At 39.2% G+C, this 27,411-nt stretch overlaps 1 protein-coding gene across 1 annotated transcript; it reads right to left on the bottom strand.

The window, feature by feature from the left end:
• Window positions 1-201: 201 nt before the first annotated feature.
• Window positions 202-27,048, bottom strand: LOC122494625 (UDP-glucuronosyltransferase 3A1-like). Its single transcript, XM_043599951.1, has 7 exons — window positions 26,699-27,048; window positions 24,283-24,384; window positions 17,722-17,830; window positions 15,385-15,916; window positions 4,250-4,481; window positions 2,579-2,798; window positions 202-604 (listed from the first exon to the last, which is right to left on the bottom strand). Exons 1-7 carry the CDS (start codon window positions 26,790-26,792, stop codon window positions 328-330), a joined length of 1,566 nt encoding a protein of 521 aa, XP_043455886.1. The 5' UTR covers window positions 26,793-27,048; the 3' UTR covers window positions 202-327.
• Window positions 27,049-27,411: the final 363 nt, after the last annotated feature.

Raw genomic sequence — 27,411 nt, 5'->3', positions numbered from 1 at the left:
GGATAGAGGCAGAGCACAAGTGGTGGAGGGGCAGAGATATAAGGAGACATAGAATCCAAAGCAGTCTCCAGGCTCTAAGCTGTCAGCACAGAGCCCAAAGTGAGGCTCGAACTCACAAACTGCAAGATCATGACCTGAGCTGAAGTCAGACGCTTAACCGGCTGAGCCACCCAGATGTCCCAAGAATTTTTAAACACAGGCAGCATTGAAGAGCAATTTATGTGCCACCATCAGGTGGAATACAGGGAGACACTAGGGGTTTCCTTTATGGTTGGAGACTTTGTAGAACCAGTGGCTTCTCAAATACCCATCAAGGATGCACCCCCATCAAGCCTTCTTCAGCTTCCTGGCCCCACACAACCACCTGGCCACCATGCCCAGCAGCTTCCTGCAGAGCCACAGGGTGCTCAGGGTGACCACCAGCAGGAACAAGAAGACGTCCAGCAGGTATTGCTCATGCCACGGCTGCTGCAGGGCATGGGGCTTGAGGTGGGCTGCACCCCCTGTCTGGAGGATGTGGTCGGTCCAGCCCACTAGCCTCTGGGCAGGGGTCAGGGGGTGGGAGCGCCTGATGATGCTGGCGGCCACCGCTGCTGACTTGTACCTGTTGGCAGACACAGAGGCGGGGCATTACTCCTTTGGCCTCAAAAGACTTAGAGACAACGTATCACACACACACTCTTGCCTCCATGTGCACAGAAGACTCAGTTTCAAGGAAAAGTGCTGGCCTGTTCTGTAGGGGATAAGCTTAGGAATCCCCTGGGCTTACACCAATGCATTAACAAGGCATAAAGAAATACAAAGTCCTAAAATGCTCACACCCGAGTTTCAGTAAACCAGATTGGCACTCCAAAAATAGGGGGTGCAAAGACACCCCAAGAATAGGGACGCAGAAAGGTGCCAGAAATGGGGAGGTGCAAAGGCAAAATAGAGAGGGGGTGCAGAGCCTCCAAAATAGAAAGGGAAAGGCAAAGGCCTGAAATAGAAACAGCATACAGGTGCCCAATACATAGGTATATGAAATAACCAAGATTAGATGTTCAGGGTGGAAGCACCCCCAGTTTAGTACTATAGCAGAAAAGCTGCTTTCACAGGAGAATGGGGCCAGGTTAGGTAAATTGGTGAATTAGACTATGGACCACTGTGCTGCAGGTGAAGCAGCCCAGAGTGAAGATAGTTAACAAAAGAAAAGATGCCTTATTAACCCTGAGGTTATTTCCCCTGTCTCATCCTCTAAGCTAGCTAAGATAAACAGGCATGGTGCCTCCTGTCTGCTGTTAACAACCATCTACCCATCTGCCCATTACCCAGATTTTGTTTTATATTGACCCAAACCCCAAACACTGTATATCTTCAAAACTTCCTTTTTCTCCTACGTCCAAAAGTTAATGTTCACGGTTTCTTTGTCTCTCTGTGTACACCCATCACATTTGCAAGCCTTCTGATCTGAATAAATATGGGGCAAGGACCCTTATTTGGGGCTCTTGTCTTTTTCCCGGACATTAGCCATCTCTCGCTTTAATCCTGTGTCTGCTCTTTTGCTGGAAAAAAAAGAACTTTAGACTTAGAGTCTACACCACTGGTCTTGCCACAGTCTAGCTGGGTCACATTGAAAAGTTCAAACTGGTGCCTTCATGGAAAGATCCATGCCTAGGGCCAAAAAGTGCTAAACTATAAAACAGTGATTAAGCTGTAAGGAAAAGTCTCTTCCCAGGAGGCTTATGGTACACTAAAGGAAAAAGCACGTATGAATATATGTGATGTAACATACCCCTGACTCAGGGTAGATGTCCTGAAGATGCTAATAAGATATTCCACCCATCCTCATTATCAGATCATTGTGCTGGATGGGAAGTTACATAAGATATCATGGGTCCTTCTACCAACTCACTTAACAGAAATTCATCTCAACCTACTTTGTGGCAGGCCCTGTGCTAGGCCTGGTGAGCTCAGGGGAAAAAACAGACACACTTTGCCATCCAAGGGGGCTTAATCTCTACTTTCTAATATGAGGGACCCACAATAAAGCAAAAACAGAAAGAAATGGGGTAGTTACCTATCCTGAGAAGTGTTAAGAAGAAAAAACAAATTACAATTGAAGGGGGTGAGAGAGGAGTGCATTTAGGACTGTCAGACAAAGACCACTTCTCTGAGGAGAGGACATTGAAGATGAGCCCAATGGTCATGAAGGAACCAGTCCTGAGAGGAGAAGGAAGGATGTTCTAGGGAGCCGCACTGACAAAGGGCCTGAGGCTGGAGAAACAGTGTGGCTTATTGTGGGACAAAAAGGAGACCTCCTTCCTCAGTGAAATTCTACTATAAGCAGCATCAAAATACCTCTCTGAGACCCAGTGTAAATAGGTCAGAGTCTTTGCAATACTTATGGTAGAAAATTGTTCGCAGCATCTAACCTAAATACATAGTCTTACTCTCAGAGGAAACAGAACAGGTATTAGCGTCATATGCATATCATTGTCTGTCCCTAAAGTTTTGCCTTTTTGCAAAAGAGTGCCACACAGTACCCATCGTATTTCATATCTTCTTTTAGTCTCAATGACAAGTTCAAAGAGCTGCATACCTCTTGTCTTCTATGACTTCCTTCATCTTCAGAGCCAATGTCTCTGCCTTGATCTGATTTAACTGGATAGAGACACCAAACTTCTTGGCTTCTACTCGGACCATGTTTTCAGGCTGGTCTCCAAGGACTGGAATCCCCACGATGGGCACACCATGTTGGATGGCCTCCATTATGCTATTCAGCCCACCATGGGTGACAAAAAGACGGATGCGTGGGTGAGCTGTTGTAAATCAGGAATATTTCAGCATGAAAACTCTCAGAACACCAGGGAAAGCATCAGGGCAGAGGAAAATACCAAGGATTTCAGGGCATGGTGGAGAAAATGGATTTACTGATCCAGCTTTGAACACACTCAAGGGTGCATATTCCAAGATAGAAGATTCTGGCCTTGTCTGTGTACAGAGATTCCTCTAAGTCAATCCATCTAAGACTCAGAGCCAAGGGAAAGCTGCAGAGAACAGTGTTAAGCAAGGCATATTCCTCCTCCCAACTATCCATCCACCTATCCATCCATCCATTCTTCTCTCTACCCTGTTTCTCTCTTTGCTTTTCTTACGTCTGCTCTCTTTGTGTCTCCTTCTGTCTCTTTTCTGTCTCTCACTCTCCACGTCTCACCCTCTCTCCTTCACTGCCCATTATTTTCCTCTTATTGAAGTCTTAATACTTTCATTGTCATCGCATCTCACCTGGCATTCCTCAAACATACACTCTATGTGCTTTCTCCTCAATTTAATAAGAAATCCTCTAAAGTAGGGTGTGATGGACCACCCATCTCAGTATTTCCAGTTCCCGTGTGCTACTCTACTCTTTTTTAGAGAAAACCAAAACAAGTGTTGATAATGAAGAGTTCATCTCAAACAGTGCCTCTCAACAGGGATGTGCATCAGAATCGATTGGTGTTTCCTTGAAAATCAGAATCCTTTTTAGTCCATGCCTTGTGAAAAAAAAAATGCATAACACTCTATCTTAAGTTCCCAATATGTTGTGAGCCTTGGGGTGAATAATCTTGGGGTGAACCTCTGAGGTATTCAGTTGTGGTGGCAGCTAGCATGCTCAAAAAACTGGCACAAGGACAAAGAAAACCTTGGGGTGTAAGGAACTGTTACCAGACAATTTTATGGACCAAATAACTGGCTGACAAGTTACTCACCTCGACAGTCAGATATTTTGGCACACCCTTCAGACACCATCAACATCAATTTTTTGAAAGTATGACTATACCTTTTGTAGCATAGGAGAATGTGCTAACATGTGTGTGTGTGGGGGGGGGGGGGGTGTAATGGCACGTGGCCTAACAGGTTCTCAAGGGCCCAGAAAAAGCAATGACAAGAAGACCCCTTATGTGTGTTCTCAAAGTCCACAAGCCGTCTTTGATTAGGTTTGGATAACTTTCTTCAATGCAAATATGTTAGGGTTAAAATAACCTGACAAAAATATCACTTCCGACTGAAAATATCAGGACTGAAATAGAAAGGAAGAAGCAAACACGGCATTTTTAAACATTTTTGACGTATAGCCTGATTTCCCAGGAACTCCAAGTGGCTGGTCCATTCCTGTCCGCTAAACATTATCTTTAGCTACCAACATCCCTTCTCATAGTGATGGAGTTGCCCCGTGGAGCCCTAAAGAGACATAAGTAGAAAAAGAGAAATAGATCTGGTCAGTCCTTACCCAAGAGGTCATTCTGAGGAAGCCAGTCCACGATTTTCACATTTGCTGCCAATTTGACGTCTGTGGGCCACTTAGAAGGCTTACACTTCCATATCACCCCTTGGGAGAGATGAGCAAAGGCACTGTTCATCTCCATGAGAACTTCCTGGGACTGATAGGTGCTCACCATGGAGCCCAGGGCCACAAGAACAAAACCAGAGTCTCCAAACTTGCTGATAAAATTCTCAAATTCCTGGAGTGGTAAGAAAGGAAAGTATGTGAACAGAGTTGTTCATGGAAACCTAGACACCTGTGAATTGAAAGACATCTATTAACCGAATACACCCTCCTGTCAGTGCCTAGAGCTCACTGTCTTGATACTGTTCTCATAGCTCTGAGGATAGCTAGGGATTTCTGCACTCTGCTCATATCTGTTGTTTATGGTGGCCTTGAAGTCATTTTTCTGAGACCTCAGGACACACCATACCATACAAATACTTTCAATAATCACAAATAAATGTCAAGAGAGCCTTAGGTGTCCAGCCACTACCACAATCGCCCACGTTGCACATGAGGCACTTAATGCATACTATAGCAGCGACATCTAGATACAGGACTTCCATGTATAACAATGTTTTAAGAAGAGGAAAGTTGAGGTGATGGGAACCTCTTTCTTCATTGTGAACATGGCCCAGTACCAGGGTCATCCTCATCCCTCATCCTTGTCTGTGGAGATATGGCCATTTAGGAGTGTTCCAATGACAGACCAGAGGTGCTAGTGTCTGGGTGAGTGCCAGGTTCTCTCCTGGCCCAGTAGGCACTCTGGGGGCTGAGGTAGATGCTCGAGAAAAATCTGTCATTTGTCTCCTTCATATGTTTATGAGCCATCTGTCCGTCTTCTTTGATAAGAGTTCTGGTAAGGTGGTTGGCCCATTTAAAAATTTTTAATTGGGGTTTTTTTGTTATTACTGAGTTTTAAGAGTTATTTGTGTATTTTATATATATGGTTGTGTATTTGTGTGTATTACATTTTGAATAATAGTCTTTATCAGGTTTATCTACGCAAATACTTACTCTTGGTCTGTGTCTCCACCTATTATTCCCTTGACAGGTAATTCCAAGAACAGAAATTTTTATTTCTTTAACATAATTTATTATAAAATTGGGTAACATAAAGTGTGTAAAGTGTGCTCTTGTTTTTTGGGGTAGATTCCTATGGTTCATCGCTTACATACAACACCCAGTGCTCATCCGAACAAGTGACCTCATCAATGCCCACCACCCATTTTCCCCTCTCCTCCACCCACCCATCAACCCTCAGATTGTTCTCTATATTTGAGAGTCTCTTATGGTTTGCCTCCTTCTCTCTTTCTTTGTAATTACTTTTTTACTCTTCCCTTCCCCCCTGGTCTTCTGTTAGGTTTTTCAAGATCTATATATAAGTGAAAACATATATGTCTTTCTCTGATTGACTTATTTCACTTAGCATAATACCTCCCAGTTCCATCCACGTTGCTGCAAATGCAAATTGCCAAGAAGTATTACATTGTATGCAGAAACCACACCTTCTTTATTTTTAAAATAAATTCAGCCAACTTATCAACCCTATCATAGAACATTCCTTAGATTTTATATCTAAAAATAATCACCAAGCACTTCGTCATCTATTTTCTCCTATGTCAACTCATAGGAATTTCATACTTTTGCATTTTATGTTCAGGTCTGTGACCCACTTTGTGTTAATTTGTTTGAAGATGTAAGAACTGTGTCCATTTGTTGGAAAGACTGTCTTCTTTTCATGGTACTTCTTTTAAAGCTTTGTCAAAGATCATTTGACTAAATTTGTGTGGATCTATGTATACTCTCTATTCTTAGTACATTGATCTATTTGTCTGTTCTTTTGCTTATAGCACACTGTCTTGATTACTTTAGCCATTTCATAAGTCATGGAGTTGATTAATGTCAGTTTTCCAACTTAGCTCTTCATCTTCAATATTGTGTTGGCCCTTCAGGGTTTTTGCCTCTCCATGGAAATCTGAACATCTGTTTATCAATATCCACAAATAATTTGCTATGATTTTCAGTGGGATTGCACTGAATCTATAGATCCAATTGGAGATAACTAACACCTAGCAATAGTGAGTCTTCCTACCCATAAATATGGAATATCTCTCCATTTATTTAGCTCTTTGATTTCTTCCATCAGCATTTTGTAGTTTTCTCCATATAAATCTTGTACATGTTTTGTTAGTATTTTTTCCCAAGATTTCATATTTAGTGGTGAAATATAAATAGTAGAGTGGTTTTAATTTCACATCCTCCTGTTCATTGCTGATATACAAGAAAAATATGGATTTTTTTATATTAAACTTGTATGCTTTAATGTTACTATAATTGCTTGCTAGTTCCAGAAATCTTTTTCTTGACTTTTCAGATTTTTTAGATGGACCATCATGTCATCTGTGAGAAAGAACAGTTTTAACTCTTCCTGGCTAATCTACATGATTGTTATTGCTTTTTCTTTCTCCTACTACTTTCTTAGGACCTCCAAGATGAGGATGAAAAGCAGCAAAAGAGTACATACTCGCCTGGTACCTGAGAGGTTGTCCTTTCATTTTCTATAAAATGTCCCCTTTAATTAAAAGCTTCTGGAGAAGCTTCTCCAGAAGATTTTAATTCTGATGAAGTCAAATTTATCTATTTTTTTCTTTTGTTATTCATTCTTTCAATGTCACATCTACAAATTCATTGCCAAGTCCAAGTCCATGCATTTTAGCCCTTTCTTTTCTTCTAAGAACTTTTTGGCTTTTAGCTCTTTATTTAGGCCATTGATCCATTTTCAGTTGATTTTCGTGTATGGTGTGAGGAAGGCTTGGAATATATTCTCTTTCATTGGAATGAATATCCAGTGGTTTCAGCACCATTTGCTGAAGAGACTGTTCTCTCCATTGATTGCTCTTGGCGTCCTTGTCACAAATGAATTGGTCACAGATGTGTGTCATTGAACACTGTTGTTTTCATGTTGATTTGGCTACTTGCATTCCATTACATTTCAATGTGAGATGAAGACTAGCTTTTCCATTTCTGCAAAAAAGAAAAAAAAAGTAATAATAAAGCCACTCAAGTGTTGATAAGGCTTAGGTAAAACTTGTAGATCACTTTGAGTAGTATTGCTCTCTTAACGACATTAAGTATCACAATTCATGGTCTTGAGATGTCTTTCCATTTATTTAGGTCGTCCTTAATTTCTTTCAGCAAATTTGTAGTGTCCAGTGTATGTGTCTCTCGCCTCCTCAGTTTAATTAGGTGTTGTTGTAAATAGAATAATTTGCTTGGTTTCATTTTCAGATTGTTCATAGCCAGTGTATGAAAACACAAGTTGTATGAATTCATTGGGATTTTCTATATATAAGATTATGTCATATGAATATCAAACCATTTCTACATTGTCCATTCCAATTCGGATGCCTTTTATTTCTTTTTCTTGCCTACTTGCTTTGTGTAGGGTATATTTGAATAGCGGTGATGTAAGCGGGCATCTTAGACTACCGATCTGAGGCAGCGGGATTTCAGTCTGTCCCATAGAATATGATGTTAAAGCTGTCAGTGTTCCATAAATACTCTTTATTATGTTCAAAAAATACCTCTTTACTCCTAGCTTTGTGACTGTTGTTATCATGAAAGGACATTAGTTTTGTCAAATATTTTTTCTGCATCTCTTGAAATGATGAGCTTTTTTAAAATTCTCTTCATTCTATAGATGTGTTGCATTATGCTGATTGATTTTGTTACATTAGACATGTTATAAAATACCTTTTATATCCTGTAAAACGTTTGACATTGGCCTATTTTGTCTGATTTTAATTAGCACATAGCCACCCTAGATGATTCTTAAAGAAGTTCATGATCTAACACCCTAAAAATTAGTTTCATATCCTTTGTCAACCTTCCTTCCTCTGCATTTGTTGACTGTCTCCAGCTTACCTCGTTGTACCATTCTAACCCTTCTTAACTCCATCCAGCACAACACTATAAAAACTATCATCCCAAAGGACCAGTAAAAACCAGCTTTGTTGTCATTTGACATTTATAAGATCAGTGTAAATCTATAATTTAAAATTGGCAAAGGCAGAGCACGACATCATAATAAGAAGCTGAGTACTCCCAGCTCCCCACAGAAAAAACAAAAGGACAAAAAAGGTTAAAGACTCACTCAGATAATTTTATACGACTTGGGAAAATAGTCAGTGATATACAGAAACCAAACAGATGCCCATTCAAGAAGAAAAAAATAAGCACACTCAGAATGGTTATAATTTCCATGGCAATTTTACTCTTCTGGCCCCACACTCTTCCTGAAGTGGCATGCCATGGTCCAGAGGCAGCAGTGGTAGCCCTGCCTTCTGTAAGAGGAGAAGAAATGAAATAATTTGCAACATTGTAGCCACTCTGTAGGCTCCCAGGTGACAAGTTAAGATCTCACCAGGCTCAGAGCTCTGACTGGAAATGGCAATATAGCTCAGATATCAGGTTGGTGGGAGTCTTGCAAGGCAATAGAGGGCACAATGTCATGTAAAACCTGCAGGGATACTGCAGAATTTAGAATCTTGGGGCAAGAGAAACAAAACACCTATGTCCCTGAACAGAATCTGGGTAAGAGTCTTTGGGAACTTAAGACATTAAAATTGGCCAAGTATACAGGAAGAATCAGATGAATGAACGCATACACAAAGGTCCAGACAGGAAAAATGCTCAGAAAGTACCTAAAGAGACTTTAAGTTGTCTTCCCTGGCTTATCCAAAGTATTAAACATTCCCCACTAACTAGTGAAGGTGTTCTATGGCAGCCTGCAAACACAACTAGAGGTGACTGGTTTTACAAATGCCCACAACTTTCTACAAAAGATCACAAGACATATTTTAAAAAGAGAGAGACTAAAAGCCAAAATGTGTCATTTAAAAGAATGAAATAAATCTCCAGGAACCCTCTTTGAAGAAACAGACATTGGATTTACTAAACAAAGACTTTTAAATTGACCAAATATGCACAAAGAACCAAAAAAAGTGGACAAAGGTCTAAAGGAAATCGGGAAGACAATATATGAACAAATAGAGAATAATAGCAAGAAGAGACAGAAATTATTTTTCAGAAAAAGCAAAAACTCAAAACAAAAAATATAATCACTGAATTGAAAAATTCACTAGAGTAGTTCAATGCAGACCAAAATAGACAGAAGAAAGACTTAGTACACTTGAAGACAGGACATCTAAAATGTCAAGTCTAAAGAGAAAAAAGTAGAAAGGGCAAAAAAATGAATAGAGTGTAAGGGAATCACAGGACCCCTTTGTGTAGATTAATATATGCATTATGGAGTTCTCAAGGGAATGAGAGAGGAAAGAATAGAAGGATTGCACCAAGAAATAATGGCACATAACAAGATATAATATGCAGACAATCCTAAGTTTCCTCTCTCACACACACAAAAAAATTTGTCATGACTAGTAAAGAAATTTAGGAAAGTAGCAAGAAATAAAATCAGCTCAGAATATCCATTGCATTACATTAATAATGACCATTTCAGGAAGGAGATTGGAAAAACAATTTCATTCACAATACAATCCAAAGAATAAAAAAATAGTTAGGAATAAACTTAACCAAGGAGGTAACTATATTGAACTATGTTGAAAACTGTAAGCCACTGCTGAAGGAAATTAAGAAGACACAAATAAGTGGAAACAAAATTCAGGTTTCACGGATTAGAAGACTTAATACTTTAAAGATGTCAGTACTTCCCAAGGTGATCCACAGGTACCATGCATCTCTATCAATAGTGAACATCACTTGCTTCTGGCAGAAATAGTAACCTATCATAAGCTGATGTGGAATTTCAAAAACAATGAGTACCCAAAACAATGTGGAAAAAAGAACAGGATTGGAGGTCCCACATTCCCTGATACCAGAGTTACTACAAAGCTACAGTAATCAAAATAGTGTAGTATGACAAAAAAGATAGATATGTAGATCAATAAAATAAAATAGAAAGTCCAGAAATACCCCAGGTATATTTGGTCAAATAACTTTTGACAAAGGTTCCAGACCATTCATTAGGTAAAAGACAGTCTTTTCAGCAAGTGATATTGGAAAACTGGATATCCACATGCAAAAAAACTGAAAGTCAACCATTACATTATACCATATGGTAAATGAACTTAAAGTAGATGACAGACCTAAAAATCTGAGCTATACACATATGACTCTTAAAAGAAAATAGAGAAATCTTCATGTAAGTGTATTGGGTAGTGATTTCTCATATAAGACACCAACAGCACAGGCAACATAATCAAAAATTACATCAAAAAGAAAAATTTTGTGTATCAAAGGTCACTATCAACACAGCGAAAGGGCAACCCAGGGAATGGGTGAAATATTTGCAAATCATATCTGATAAGAGATTATAGAAAGAACTACTCTATACAAAAAACAAACATGATTCCTAAATGGGCAAAGACTTGAACAGATATTGAACAGATATTGAACAAAGAAGAGATACAAACTGCCAATCAGGTTAGGAAAAGGTAAACCTCACTAATCAGGAAAATTTTTATCTAACCACAGTGAGACACCACTTCCCATCCATTAGGATGGTAAGTAATAAAATTTTTAAAAACAAAAAACAAAAAAATATATATAAAATTACAAGTGTTTGTGAAGATGTGGAGAAATTAGAGTCCTTATGCATTGTTGGTGGAAAGGTAATCTGGTGCAGCCACTGTGAATGACTGCATGGCAGTTTCTCAAAAACATAAATATACAATTATCATATGCCCCAGAAACTCCATTTCTTGGCATATTCCCAAAAGAATCAAAAGCAAGGACTCAAACAAATATTTGTGAACACTACTGTTCATAGCATTATTCACAATAGCCAAAATTGGGAGTAACCAGGGTGTCTATGGACAGAAGGATACATTAAAAATATGGTATATACAGGGGCGCCTGGGTGGCGCAGTCGGTTAAGCGTCCGACTTCAGCCAGGTCACGATCTCGGGGTCCATGAGTTTGAGCCCTGCGTCGGGCTCTGTGCTGACAGCTCAGAGCCTGGAGCCTGTTTCAGATTCTGTGTCTCCCTCTCTCTCTGCCCCTCCCCTGTTCATGGTCTGTCTCTCTGTGTCTCAAAAATAAATAAACGTTAAAAAAAATTAAAAAAAAATATGGTATATACATACAGTGAAATACTACTCAGCTTTAAAATTCAGGGGCACCTGGGTGGCTCAGTTAGTTAAGCGTTGGACTTTTGATTTCGGCTCAGGTAATGATCTCACAGTTCATGAGATTGGTCCCCACATGGGCCTTACACTGACAGTGAAGAGACAGCTTGGGATTCTCTCTCTCTGCCCTCCATCTCTACCCACCCCCCAAATAAATGAACATTTTAAAAAGAAAAGAAATTTGGACACATGCTACAACATGCATGAATCTTGAAAACATTATGCAAAGTGAAACAAGCCAACACAGAAGAACAAATATTGTATGATTCCACCCATATAATGCACCTAGAGTAGTGAAATTCATAAAGACAACATGAGAATAGTGGTTGCCAAGGTCTGGATGCAGAGAGGAAATAATGAGTCACTATCGAGTGGGTATGAAGTTTCCATTTGGGAAGAGGAAGATGTTCTAAAGATGGATGCAGGTGATGGTTGCACAACAATGTGAATGTTCTTAATGCCCCTGACTATACCCTTCAAGATGGCTAAAGTGGTAAAATTTATTATATGTTTATTTGATCTCAATAGAAAAAAGTAGGAAAGGAGAGAAGAAAACTCGCTCAAAGCAAGCATCTGTTATCTCATGGATTACACACTTTAACTTCCATTATTCTCTTCCTTAATAACTCCTGTCTCACTTCCAAGACCTGACCCACCATCATGTCAGGTAAGGCCTGTGTTTTGGCCTAGTTTTATTTGTATAATTGAATCTTCAGCTACACTGGTCTAGCCAGTGTCACCAAGAGAACCCAGCCTCATGGCCATCTTACTTATACCTCCACACATGGGGCCACCTGTTCTTTCAACCTGGTGTATCTTCCTTCCCAGTTCTGTTTCTTAAGAAATGTCACCATGAACCAAAGTCCATTTTGCCCATGAATCATTCCCCAACTTTTTCTGTTCACTCAATGCAAGATCAGTAGGGGAAGGTTAGAGATTTTGGTGCCTAGGTCAGATCTGGGCTTTTGCTGCTCTTTGCTAAATGGTACTGGGAATAATATGCACATCACATGAATGTCTGTCCTCTCATTTATAAAATTGGAGATCATCACAGTTATCTCAAGGTGGCATGACATACAATATATGAGATAATGTCCATACAATAGCACCCAAGTACCTACCTACAGGCAACAGGCAGCCACTAATCTTAGCTCTCCACCTTTTTCAAAACTTCTAGAGCAGTAGTTCTGAGTTCAGGCTCTCCCTTCAGACCACCTGGGAAGCATGTAAATATTACATTACCTAGACCCAATCCAAGATCAATCAAATAAGAAAATCTAGGCTGAGTCAGGAACCAGGCCTTTATAGGAAGGAGACATTAGAGATTATGCCTGCAGGTCTTGTCAGTCACACCCAATCCTGCCTCATTACATTATGTCTCAGTTTTTTTACATTTCATCATGGATAACTAATCTCCTTTAAAATCCTTAACTGCGGTGTCCTCTCACTACATAATTATTCTATATATGATCATAAAAAGTAGAAATTAAAATATCAACTTATTGAAGCATTTTTACCAGCAAGGCTAGGACGAGGGTAAGACATAGAAGAGCTTAGGGCCATTATTTAAGGAGGTTCGCAATATCAAAGCCATGTACCTAACAGTACTTCCATGACCTTTATAGCAAGGGCTTCCTTGAAAGTGGACCCTGGGACCAACAAGATGACAGAGTAAGAAGCTCTGGATGCTCCTTCCCCTGAAAAACATGCTAATTCAGCAATATTTCATGGTCAAATTCCCTTGTAAGGAATCCAGAAACTAAATGAAAGAGTAGTGCACCCAAGGCAAATGTGTAACCAGTTTCACCAAAGCCAGTGAATAGTTATGAAAACACCCTCTCACCAGAATCCCTAACCAGGTCATGTGGATAGCTACATGAACAAGAATAAAATTGGACCCCTACCTTACACCACACAAAAACTCAAATGGATTAAAAATTTAAACATTAGACTGGGGGGCGTGGCTCAGTTGGTTGAGCATCTGACTTCTGCTCAGGTCATGATTTCACAGTTAGTGTGTTTGAACCCCATATCAGGCTCACTGCTGTCAGCATAGAGCCCGCTTGAGATACTCTGTCCCCCTGTCTCTGCCCCTTCCCCACCAGACCTGAAACTGTGAAGCTCGTAGAAGAAAACAGGGCAAAAACTTCATGGTATTGGTCTTGGCAATGAGTTCAATGATAAAGCACAAGCAACAGAAACAAAATTAACTCAATAAACAAAAATAAGTGAGACTATATTAAACTAAAAAGTTTCTGCACAGCAGAAGAAACAATCAACAGAGTAAAGAGACATTTACAAATGGAAGATATTTGCAAACCACATTCCTAATAAGAGATTAATCTCTGGGGGTGCCTGGGTCACTCAGTTGGTTAAACGTCTGACTCTTGATCTTGGCTCAGGTCATGATCTCACAGTTCATGAGTTAAGCCCCACATCGGGCTCTGTAGCTATCAGCATGGAGCCTGCCTGGGATTCTCTCCCTCTCTCTCTCTGCCCCTCCCCAGCTGGGCTGTTTCTGTCTCTTTAAAATAAATAAATAAACTTTAAAAAAAAAGAGAGAGAAAGAGAGAGATTAATCTCTAGAATGTATAGGAAAGGACTAAAACTCAATAGCAAAAAAAAAAAAAAAAAAAAAAAAAAAAAAAAAAAAAACAAACCAACTTATAACCTCAGTAAAAAATAAGCTAAGGACTTGAATAGACATTTATCCAAACACAACATACAAATCGCCAGCAGATATATGAAAAAATTCTCAACAACACTAGTAATCAGGGACGTGCAAATCAAAGCCACAGTAACGTATCACTTTATACCTGTCAGTATGGTTATTATAAAAGAAGTAAAAGACAACAAATGTTGAGCATATAGAGACATTGCAACCCTTGCATACTGCTTTTGGGAATGCAAAATGGTGCAGACACTATAGAAAACAGTATGCACATTCTTAAAAAAAAAAAAAAAATAGAACCAGCACATGAACCAACAATTCCATTTCTGTGTATATACACGAGAATGCAAATCAGAATCTCAGAGAGATAGCTGTATTCCCATAATCACTGAAGCATATTCACAATAGCCACAATGTTGAAACAATCTAAATGTCCATGAAAAGATGAATGGTTAAAGAAATTATACACACACACACACACACACACACACACACACACACATACATGTGGAATTCTATTTAGTCTTTAAAGAAGGAAATTTGGGAGCACCTGGGTGGCTCAGTCAGTTAAGCATCAGACTTTTGATACTGGCTCAGATCATGATCTCATGGTTGGTGAGATGGAGCCCTGCATCAGACTCTGCACTGACAGCGGGGAACATCCTTGGATCCTCTCTTTGCCCCTCTCCACCTCCCACTCTCTGTCTCTCAAAATAAATAAACTTTAAAAAAGAAATAGAGAAGGAAATTTTGCAATATATAAAAACATGAATGCATTTTGAGGTCATTATGCTAAGTGACATAAGCCAGTCACAGAAAAGCAAACATTGCAGGATTTCACTTATATGAAGCATCTACAATAGTCAAGTTCATAGAATAAAAAGTGGAAATTGGATTTGCATTCTCATGTGTATATCAGGGGTTGGGATAAAGAGAAAAAAGGTAGTTAATATTTAATGGAGGAAGAGTTGTAAAGTTAAATGAGATCAATAAGATCTACAGATCTGAGGCACAATATGGTATCTACTGTCAATAATTCATATTATACTTTCAAAAATTTCTTAAATTTAAAATACAATTCAATACAGTACAATACAATAAACTAGAAAAATTTGTCTCATCCTACTTCACTCTCAATTTCCACTGGCAAGGGAGCCACCAACTCTACATTGAAGAGCTCTACATGAAGTCCCTATGAGTGCTGAGGTTTCACTTACTTGTGGTACTGGTTTAACAGGTCTGGCCATTAAGCCTCCAACATACACAGTGTTGGGAAGCAGGGGCCTAGCAAATTCAAGGGCAAAGTCAGAGTTAACAAACCATAGCTCTGCTTTCTTTAGAAGATGAGACAAAACCGGCCTAGAGCCTTCCGGGAAATGTTCCTTGATGGTGTTGCCAAATGTAGACTGGATTCGCCATTGCCTTAAGAAGAAGTCCAAGAACATCAGAAAATTCCTCACTCTGCCCCAGAAGTCCATGTGGTCGGTTAGCAAGGAATGGAACACCGGAACATAAGACACCGGGTTTGGTAGCCCAAGGTCCACACTGCCAAATGGGGTGGGAAGAATTGACACAAATGGCTTCCCAAGCTTCTCAGCAACCAGGAAAGAACAGAAGTCAAATGCTTCAACAAATACCAGGTCAAAGTTCTCATTTTTTAAAGAATCCATGATATCACTTCTCCTTAGCAAATCACTGCATTGAATCCCCAATTGTTCCATTAACTTTACAAAGGTGTCAAATGCTTCTCTGTTAAAAACAAAACAAAAAACAACAACAAAACAGTAATGACAAATATTCATTGAAGGTGGTAATTTCACAATATATAGGAGAATCTTTGGTTCAAAGAAAATATCCCAAGTAAGTAAGACCATATTGGCAGCTGCCCACCTATTTTACCAGTCTCCAATGAACACTCTGCTCTAGTCACTTGGTTCTGGGGTTTCTGCTTCCTAAAATGTTCTCACTTCATTCCCTCCCTTTTCTCCAGTGATCACATCCACCCCATCCAGGCCAATTCAAGAGCCATCCAGTTTGGGAGCCATCTCTGACTGTAGCAGACGTCACAGTTCCATGTCTACTTGACACATTCTGTGATGCTCTTTTTAACTTTCAGCTGTACACTCCAGTTCGTGAGCAACTGTCTTGTTTCTCAGCCTACCTGTGGAAGTAACTTGGCAGCAGAGTCCATCGGTATTGATAATATAGCTCATTTTTTTCTTTAAATTTTATATAGTCTGCATTTGAGAAATTGCCTGAAACAAGGAACTTTGTGATGGTAATATTACAATCCCGAGACTGATATTTTTCTAACCTATGAGATAAACAAGTTAAAACAAACAAGCTTATTATTACCCTTTCCATTCCATCTTTCCTGGAGTAGTGAAAGAACTTAATACTACACCATGTCAGCGCACTGAAAGCCCACAGGTGAGACCTCATTAGTAATATGTAGTTGTCCATGTGCACTGTAAACTTCAAGTGACAACAGATGATTAACTGAAATTATTCTCTATTTTTAAATGATTTTACATAATGAATGACTGCTACATAGTGTGGATAAATTCAAGAAATGAACTACAAATTCCTCAAAAGAACAGCATTCATCATATTTGAAATTAAGTTAATCTATTAAAATACAGGAAGGTACTGTGCTCAGCATGCTGCACCATATTTAATAAGTGGGTGCAACATGTCTTCAAAGAAATGAAGTGGGGAAGAAGAGACAAGACATAATAAAAAAAATCATGAATAACAACACAAGATGATATATACAATGCTTCAAGAGAGTATTTTAGAACACATCTCTTCTGGATGAAGAATTTGGTCTTCTGGTTTAGGTAAGCAGAAAGGCTTTATGGCAAAAGCCAGATTTTAGGACCACCTTGATGACTGAATAAAATTTTTAAGGAAAAAGGGAAAGGTGGAGTTAGGCCACTATAATTCACCAAGGAAGGCATGAATATGTGTCTTTTCCCTCTTCTGTCAAAGGTAAAGAACTTTCTATACATCCCAGATAATCATGAAAATTTTCAGGCTAATGTCACAATGTGTGTCATCAAGGCATTTGGGTTTTTAAATGAGTTAAAAGACAATGGCTCAAAGTAGGAAAAAAATCAATGCTCATAAGCATGTTTCCATTCTTGAGTTTACATGATGAGAGGAGAAATAAGTATACAATGGTGGCTTTGATATGCCTACCAACAATCAGAAATTATGTTGTTTATCCTGCCTTCTGTGTTGTGGAGAGTATATACACAAACATTGTAGGTGAAGGGCTGCCAGGAAGATCCAGAAGAACGATACCCTGACTATATAGAAATACATTCATGATTTCAGTGGAAAAGGCACACTACACAGACCAAATAATTGGAAGTGAAAAACTCATCTATTCCATCGATCCCTACCCCCTATCATTGATCTCCCCATCCATCCTCCCATCCATCCACCCATCCTTTTCTCTTAAACTTACTCTAAGTAGCTATGCATCCAACCATTTATTTACATCACTTTATAAATGGTAAGTCTTTCAATCAGAGAATAAAAGAAATTACCTGCCATGCAAAGCTTCTTCAATATAGAAATCAAAATGTTTCTTTAATTCTTTTTCATGATGCTCAGGTAGAAGCCAACTGATAACTTGGTATGCATTTTCCTTCTTTTCTAAATAAAAAATTTTTAAAAACACCAATAAAAATATGTCATTAAGTCCAACAAGGCAGATAATTTTGGCATGATGCCATAGTTTTTTTTTAATCCTAATAATTTTATATATATCTGCATGTTTGCTTTTAGAGGGTTTTTCGGTTTTCTGCCTGCTTTTTCATTTCTTCAGTCATAGGATCTGATACTATTTATTGAGAACATTATAATAATTCAATTTCTTCTATTCAACTGAATGAATGATATAGAACTTAAATAAAAGTAAAGTTCTATTTGAAGCTTTCATGTAAAGGTATAGATATTCTTCATTTTACAGATGAGAAGACAAACATAAATGGAGTGTCAGATAATTCATCACGGTTGCACATATAGTAAGTGCTACGCTTTGTATTTAAATACAGATTTAATTTTATCCCAGCTCTCCAGTCCTTTGTTTTTTAGGAAAAAAGAGATATTTTTTTATTACTTACAGGTGACACATGCAAAGGTTTTTCATTCAGCCAAAAATATGGCAAAAGCTAAGTTAGCAAGAGTAGTCCCCTGCAGTCCTACTTACCATTCCGACATTTCCCCCATAACTCATGTGTACTAAAGAGTGTGGCACCATTTTTGAAGTTGGACTGTTGACAGCTTTCAAACTCCATTTCCTCCTTAATTTTCTGGGACATATCTTGGAAAAATGAGGAGAAAGCCTCAACATGACCTCCCTTGTGTGACCAAGATTTTCAGCCAAGCAAGCCAGACCCCACGAGGGGAACCTGCACCTCCATCCCACTCAGAGGCTTCCATAATTGGCATTTAGAAACAAAAGGATGGGTTTAGCCTTTGAGTGGCCCTGGTCATGTGTCTCACACAAACCTATCTTCTGTGTCAGAATCCACTTTGTTTCTGGATTCCAGCATGAACCGTGTGATTGACACTAGGCTAGGTAGAACCGCATGACCAATGGTTGTACATCTCAAGGACTGCCCCCATTATAAACAGTGCTCTGAGTTAAGACTGATTCCAGTTTACAAGCCCACTGAACGGTGTGAGGAGGATAGCACCATGCCATCTGATGAACTCCACACCTGTAAAAGGAGAAGGTGCTCTAGAACCCGAGAAAATGCCTTTGCTACTGTTGCTCATGATATCTCTGTAGCTCAAAGAAAACCTTGATTAACACAGTAATAGGGAAACACTGATGACACCCTCATGGGGTTCATTCAAGGGTTAATTCAAACTCAGCTTAATCTCAGTTCTCTAAAATCACCAGCAGGAAGGCCTTTAGCTTTGGTGATGCTAATTAGGACATTTGGAGGAAGAAGTTATAAATATGAGCAGGTTAAAAGGGATACCCTCCCCCAAAGTATATATAATGACAATGAAAGGAATGGCAAAAAATGGGAAATGTCAGCGTGGGACAGTCAGGAAAGAAATTAAAACAGAGGTCTCAGTTTTGACATATGTGGCAACTAACATTACTTTAAAAAACATTATAACAGAGCAAGGACACAGATTGGCTTTTGTGACTTACATCAGAGGTTCTACATTACTTTTAACATTGGATGAGATCCCCCCAATGACCAACTTCTATCGTCTTAGTCAATACTGGGGAAAATAACAGATATATCATGAGAGCTCACCAAAATTTATCAAAGTACCTCTATACTGTTAGGAGGTAGAAAATATTAGATAGAGCACAGTGGTGCATGCCCTGTCTTAACTACTGGGATTAAATATCCCATAGCCATAACAGCCATTGGTTGTTACCTCACAGTAGCTATGGTTGCTCCTATATAAGAAGTCATAAAATTAATGTTTTAGTACTAACACCATGACGAAAGGGAACTCATTGGATCTGCCCAACATATTAAAAGTTTTAATACAACAAAATAGAGTTTCAATAGAGTGCCTTCAAGGATTAAATCCCTTTTTGTAAAGGATCCATTAACAAAGAAGTGATTATCCCCACTAGTTCTCCATTTAATAGCCTAACTTGACTATTCTTAACCCTGAATGAATGGAGCCTCTCAGTGGATTACTGTGATCATATTATGGCCTCCATTTCCAAAATTACTGAAATTACTGACTATATCTAAAACTAATAAATTCTTTACAGTCATCGCTTTGGCAATACATTCTGTTTAATTCCTATTTCAACAAGCTCTCAGCTCTAGTGTCTCTTCACCTTCACCTTTGAAGGGTACAAGTAACTTGTAACTTGGCTTCTCATGGACTACCTCAACAGCCCTACTCGCTAGTTTTGCTGGCAAGATCTTTAACCACATTTAACTTTCTCCAGAAGCACATGTATGACAGTACTTTGAGGACAACCTCCTTTTGCAGAGATTTCTGGAGCCCATTCAGTCAAGGCACAAACACGCACACAGCAACTCACATAGAGGGATGTGCTGCTGCCCTACACAAAGCACAAGCCATGGCACCTCAGTTAAATTCCTGGGACAAATTGCTTGTTGAGTGGAAGGTCTTTCCATCCCTGACACTGTCAAGACACACCTATTACGGCTCCATTTCCAGCATGAGAGTATAAGGAGCTTTCCTGGACATACTTCGAAAACAGCAAATGGTGAAAAATTCATACACACACACACACACACACAAACACACACACCTCCTGATGTAGACAACAATTCCACTGACACAATTTGTCTGAAATAACTATTTGGGAAATCTGCAGCCAATTGATGGTTTCCACCAACCTGAGGAAGTCTTTAACTGTAAATTGCAGATAATTTTAGTCAATTTCAGCTTTTTCCACAGTAGCAGCTACCCATCCCCCAGCCCTCAGTCTCCAGCAGGAAGCTGTATGCATTGTTTATAGAGCAGCTTGCACACAGGTTTCAAGAGCCTGAGTGGGCAAAAAAAAATCACCTTGTCCAAATATCAAGTATCTGTGCTCTGATTGCTGATTGCTGCTCTGGTCGCAGAGATGCAGACAAAGAAGTAGGCAGCAAGGTTTCTGCATCATGCTCTATTATTGCAGCCACTTCCCTCTCTGGCTCAATTGACTTCCAGGGGTCTTAAAAGATTGATGCCCTCCTTTCCCCCTCATTTTCTCAATTTACCCATTTGAAAGGGAACCATTAAAAGCTGGGACATTGTAAAACAGCTACACATACCAGGAAAACTTGGAAGTGTCCATTCATGCCCAGGAAAAGGCTCAGAAAACACAGTGAACAGTGAAATTTACACCTCGGTTTGATCCTCAACACAAAAGCAGCATAAAACAATTTTTGAACATGAATAAATAAACAAAATTAATAGCAAAAGTCTGCAAACCCTGGAGAATGGAGGAGAGGTTCATATCCAGATTTAACACTTTGTTATATTCAAATGTTCAGTTTTCAACAAAAATCACAAGACACACCAAGAAACAGGAAATTAAGGCCTATTCTGAAGAAAATAAGAAATCAACAGAAACTGTCCCTAAGAATGACCGATGGCAGATATACTAGATAATAACTTTAAAATAACTGCCTTACAATAGGAAAGAATGAAATCCTGCCATTTGTAACAACGTGGATGTAACTGGAGGGTATTATGCTAAGTTGAAATAAGTCAGTCAGAGAAAGACAGATTTCATATGTTTTCACTGATATATGGAACTTGAGAAGCTTAACAGAAGACCATTGGGGGAAGGGAAAGGGAAAAAATAGTTTCAAACAGAGAGGGAGGGAAACCCATAAGAGACTCTTAAATACAGAGAACAAACTGAGGGTTGATGAGAGGTGTGGTGGAGGGGGGAAATGGGTGATGGGCAATGAGGAGGGCACTTGTTGGGATGAGCACTGGGTGTTATATGTAACTGAGGAATCACGAGACTCTACTCCCAAAGCCAGGACTACACTGTATACACTGTGTGTTAGCTAACTTGACATTAAATTATATTAAAAAAAATAAAAAATAAATAAAATAAAATAACTACATTAAAAATTCTCAGAGAACTAAAGGGAGATGTGGAGAAAGTCAAGGAAAACGTGTATGCAAATATAAATAAAGGGATAAATGAGGCAAGTCCAGCTCTTGATTTCAGTTCAGGTCATGATCTCATGGTTCGTGAGATTGAGTCCTGCATCAGGCTCTGAGCAGACAGCATGGAACCTGTTTGGGATTCTCTCTTTCCCTCTCTCTGCCCCTCCCTGGCTTGTTCTCTCTCTCTTGCTTTCTCAAAATAAATGAATAAACATTTAAAAAAAATTTTTAAATAAAGGGGTAGAAAATCTAAAAAGAAACCAAAGTAAGCATGAAGAAGAAATTATCAGTGAACCTGAAGACAACAGAAATGACTGAGTCTGAGGAACAGAAAATTAAAGAATTGAAGAAAAGGGAACACAGCCTAAGCGTCCATCATATGCTTTGTGGATCCTCAGAGGGAGAAGAGAGAAAGAAAGGGATAGAGAGAATATTTGAAGTAATAATGGCTAAAAACCTCCCAAATTAAATGAAAGACATGAATATAAACATCCACAAAGCTCAACAGACTCCAAGTAAAATGAACTCAGACATCCACATTAGGATATAGTATAATCAAAATATAGAAAGATAAAGAGAGAATATTAAAAGCAGCAAGAAAGAAGTGACTCATCACATACAAGTGGCTGTCAATGAGATTACCAATACATATCTAATCAAAAATTTTGAAGGAAAAAAAAAGATTGGAGGCCAGAAGGCAATGTCCCAATATATTCAAAATTCTAGAAAAAAGGAAAGAAAGAAAGAAAGAAAGAAAGAAGAAAAGAAAAAAAGAATTGTCAACAAAAATTCTATATCCAGCAAAACTGTGCATCAAATGTCAAGGAAAATTAAGACAATCCCAAATAAACAAAACTAAGTGTGTTTGTTACCACTAGACCTCCCCTGGGAGAAATGTGCAAGGCAATTCTCCAGGGAAGAATGAAAGGACACCAGAGAGTAACTTAAAGTTGTATGAAAAAATAAAGACCTTAAAAAAGTAAATGGATGGGCAATTATAAAAGCTACTGTTATTGTAACAATGGCTTCTAACTACATTGTTGTTTTCTACATGATTTAAGAGACTAGTACATTAACAAATTATTCATTTAAAAACTATCATTATTTGAAATTGTGTGTAACTCCATTCAAATTTTCTACATAATTTAAGATACTAATGCATTTAAGTTAATGATAATTTATGTTTGGGGCACATAATGTATAAACATGTAATTTTGTGACATTAACTAACTGAACAGGTTGAGGATGAAGCCAGCTAGGAACAGAATATTTGAGTGTTAATATAGGCTGGTATAAATTAAAAATCTGAGTGTCATAGAGTTAGCAGGTTAAATAAAATCCCCAAAGTAACCATACACACAAAAAAGTGGTAGAATATATACAAAAGAAAATGAGAAAAGTATTTAACATTTTACAAGGAATCAACTAACCACAGAAGAAACAGTAATACAGAAAGTGGGGTACAAAAAAGTTATAAGGCATATAGAAAACAAATAGCAAAATGACAGGTAAATTTCTCCTTATCAGTAATTACTTTAAATATACATGGATTAACTTCTCCAATCAAAGGATAGAAATTGGCAGAATGGACAAAATCACATGATCCAGTTGTAATAGCTTCGTATGGTGATAGATGGTAGCTACACTTGTGGTGAGCACAGCACAATATACATAGTTGTCAAGTTGCTTGCACACCTGAAACTAATGTAACATTGTGTGCCAATAATACTTCAATAAAACATATTAATAAAAGAATTAAAAATAAAAATATATTAACAATGGAGGGAAAGGGTGAGGGATGTGTGGGAACTTCTATACAATCTTTGCAACTTTTCCATAAATCTGAATTTTTCCAAAATAACGATATGTGTTAAAAAGTAAAAAAAATTAAAAAGCCATAAACACACACACAAAACATAATCCAACTATATTCTGCCTATAAAAGACTCACTTTAAATCAAAGATAGACTGAAAGGGAAATGATGGAAAAAATATTCCATGCAAGTACCAAATATCAAACACAATGGATTTTAAATAAAAAAATTATAAGAGATGAATAAAAACATTACATATTAATAAAAGGTGTAATACAGCAAGAAGATATGACAATTATAAACATATATGCAGCTAATTAGAGACCATCAAATATCTAAAGCAAAAACTGAAAGAATTGAAGGTGCGATACACAGTGTTATAATAATTACTGAAGATTTCATATTCCATGCTAAATAATGGATAAAATAACCAGAGTGGAAGGTAAAATATGCAGATATGGCATTGTGGGGGCCAGGTCTACACAGTCTAGTAAGATATCCAGCACTTAACATAAAACGCACACACACACACATTTTTCCATCTTAAAATACAACTAGATTAAAAAAGACTTTGTGCTAAGCAGTGCTATACAAAAGACGTTGTATATCCTTTCCTGGGGTAGATAAATTTAATAATTACCAAAAAAAAAAAAAAGAACATACTTGGGATTAAATAATCTCCTCCATAAAGAAGCATGGTGACATTATGACCATGATCTTGAAGAATCTGAGATACCCGGTCCAGCAGTAGATAATGGCTTCCACCTAGGAACAATACAAAATTTTTATTTTTGTAAAGGTGAGAACAAAGGATCTGAAATTGATGTGGGGGATCTGGAAATCCAGGGTAAGGTAGCAGAGAGTTGGTGGTCAGTAGAAGATGAGTTATTTTAGTCCTTTGGTTTCATTTTGGGTAAACCCCAGGCCAGATACCCACATTCTTTCTGACCAAATTGTAATATGTAGCAATCTTACATGAAAAATTCCCTTTTGCAATTCAAGGTCTCCATGCCAGTGAGATGACCTTCTCTAATGCTTAGGCCTGAGGGAGTTCCTGATCCTAGTTACATGCTGAAATTTAGGCTGCCTTTATGGAGATACTGTGTCTAAAGAAGTAACTGTTTTGCTGGAAATTTTGACACACAAGGCTATGTATGTGAGAATAATGGGTTTCTAAAGGACAATCACTCAAAGCTATTTCTGGGATCTCTCTTCCAGGAAATGTATGTCAACGTGGAAGCCAGAAACATGGGAACGTGAATATCAAGCCAAGCCACAGAAGCAAAAGAGGGTAGAGTCACTGCTCACAGCAAAATTCTTCAGATTCAAATTTATATGACAATGTTCCTCACTTGGGGCCTGCATTTTGCTAAAAATCGATTAAAGCATTTAGGATAACTGTGGTCCCTTTGGGTGGAACTGTAGGATCCTGTATGCATGCAAAACTGGGACATCACCCAACATAGGAAAATCCTGGAATCCTAAGGAAACAGAAGCTTGATTCTCTGGGATGGCACAGGTTCTATTACATCAATGTCTAAAACCATGTGATACCATGGAGCATTTTTCTTGAATCTATGGGTAAAGGAATAGAATTTGCCTATGCTGGGAAGTGGAGGTTGCTTGGAAGATAAAGATCTCATGATGATTGGGTCAGTGGAGAAAGATATAGGACTAAACTAATAATGTGTATCTGTGGAAATACTCTAGTTTTTTACATCTATACTTGTGTTGTCTGATGTAACACAGACTCGTAAAACACAGACCCAAGTGCCTGCTCTGGATCACTTTTAACCACTGCAAGAAATGGATGCAGGGGAGAAGGCTTCCTGCAGAGGCATTTATTCCTGGGGGTCTTGGTGAGCCCAGTGCATTCTGGGGCAGAGGCAAGGGGAGAAAGCACCTCCAAACCACACCTGCCCCCTCTCAGAGTCCAGGGGACATGCAATTTCAAAAGGTGAGGCAGCTCTTTTTTTCTGTTGCCTCTATCATTAAAAAATAGATTTAAAATGGAAAATAGGGTTTGTTTGTTTTTTTCAATACTGATTTTTAGGAATCCCCACCATAAAGAGTAGAGTCTAGGGAAAAAAACAGGTTTGAGGTAAGAAACAGTGGGTTAAGTCCGGGTGTGTGACATCAGGGAGGTCTGGTGTGCTCTTGCAAAAGGTCCCTCATTTCCCTGGCCCTTAGGATCCCTGTCAGGAAATAAAAAGGGAGATGCCCAATTAGATGAACTCTGTGGTTTCTTCTAGCCCAGGATCCCCAGATTCTAGGGGATCTAAAAGTGATTCTGGGAGCCCCCTATCCTGTCAGGATGGATCCAAAAAAAAAAAAAAAAAAAAAATATATATATATATATATATATATATATATATATATATATATATATATCTATCTTAGGGAAACTCCATGTTATGATGCCTCCTCAACCTGATAAATGTTCCTGTTCCCCTTCTGTTCCCTTTGGTGCAAAAGTAAAGGAAACAAAACTGGGTTTATGCAGAATTAACTGCTTCACTGTCCTTCAAAACCCTCTAGCAGCGAGGGCAAAAAGAGAGCTGTTCCCAACTGATTGTCTGGGGTTCCCTCCTGTGCCCAGTCAGTTTTCAGGTTTCCTATTAATGAAACATGCCCCGTTTGTGCTGCTGCCCCCAGGAGCCCCTGTCCTTGGCTTCCAAGAGCCTGAAACTGACCTGTCTTCCACTTTCTATTGGCAACTACTGCACACTCCCAGACTTTTAGGGTGTGCCTCTGAAAGTTCCTGCCCCGCCCTGGAGTAGGGGGTTCAGGATCTCCAGCTCAGCACTGGATCTAAATTCTGGCCCCAGCAATGCACAGTGGGAAGCACTTACAGAGCAGATTAAAAGAGAAGAAAGGAAACTGCTGTTTTCCCCAAAACTAACTTCCCCAACCCAGCAGTGGGGACCCCTCTGTGACCCCCATCTCCCTCTCTCCCCTCCCTCCTCTATCCTGGAACCCAAACAAGCTCTGGAAAACTACAAAGAATGACCTGTGAAGCAGGGTTGCTTGCCTGAGCATCTGGGATGCGTCTATGTCTGATTCTCCTGCCAGCACTCACCCAGTGAGGATACAGTCAGAATTTCGGCGGCCTCTGGGAGCAGGAACCCAGACAGAAGAAAGCCAGCTAGCAGCAGTGCCTGCTGGCCCGCCATGTTCCCTCCTGTACCAGCTGCGGAGCCGGGTCCAGTGCCCAGAGCCCTGTGCTCTTCTCCGAGTCGTGCACAGCGACCTGTGAGCCCTGAAGACGCGCTGCCCTGGCTGCCAAGGAAATGCGCTGGCAGGCAGCTTGGGAAGAGGTGAGAAGTGGATCCTGTCTTCTCTTCTGTTTGTAGCTTCTGGCCCTTCTGCTCCTCCTTCTGGGTGCTTGCTCCACTGGCTATTCTGTCTTCACCCTCCCTAACCAGGAGCAGCAGGAAGGAGGGGTTAGTGAGATCCCCTTAACCCTTCTCTGTCCGAGGAATCACCACACTCTCCGCAGAGAAGCTACTCTGAACCAGGATGGGAGGGGCCTTAGGAAGTCACTTCCAGGTGAGTTCCACCTCCAGATGATTGAGACCCATCAGGGACTTTTCCAGGAATTTTCCCACCTCCTAACCGTACTATTGACCTCATATTGTCATCCCCATGCCCCGTTTTCCCAGGTACCTGCTTAAAATCTCTGCCAGTGTTCTATCTCAAGATCCCAGAAACTGATTCCCAGAGGAAAATGACCTACACTTATTGCTCAGGGAGTCTCTTTGGAAAGTAACTTACTGGTAAAAATTCTAGTGT

This window comes from Prionailurus bengalensis, chromosome A1 (genome assembly GCF_016509475.1).
Source record: "Prionailurus bengalensis isolate Pbe53 chromosome A1, Fcat_Pben_1.1_paternal_pri, whole genome shotgun sequence".
Classification (NCBI taxonomy): domain Eukaryota; kingdom Metazoa; phylum Chordata; class Mammalia; order Carnivora; family Felidae; genus Prionailurus; species Prionailurus bengalensis.
The sequence above is the reverse complement of the archived record's forward strand: the minus strand, read 5'-3'. Positions and strand labels throughout refer to the sequence as shown.

Coding starts and splice junctions, on each gene's coding strand:
- LOC122494625 (XM_043599951.1), bottom strand. CDS start 26,792: ATGGCGGGCCAGCAGGCACTGCTGCTAGCTGGCTTTCTTCTGTCTGGG. Junction 17,831..24,282: donor AGGAGATTATTTAATCCCAA/GTATGTTCTTTT, acceptor TTTTTTATTTAG/AAAAGAAGGAAAATGCATAC. Junction 2,799..4,249: donor TCCTCAGAATGACCTCTTGG/GTAAGGACTGAC, acceptor GATTTACAACAG/CTCACCCACGCATCCGTCTT.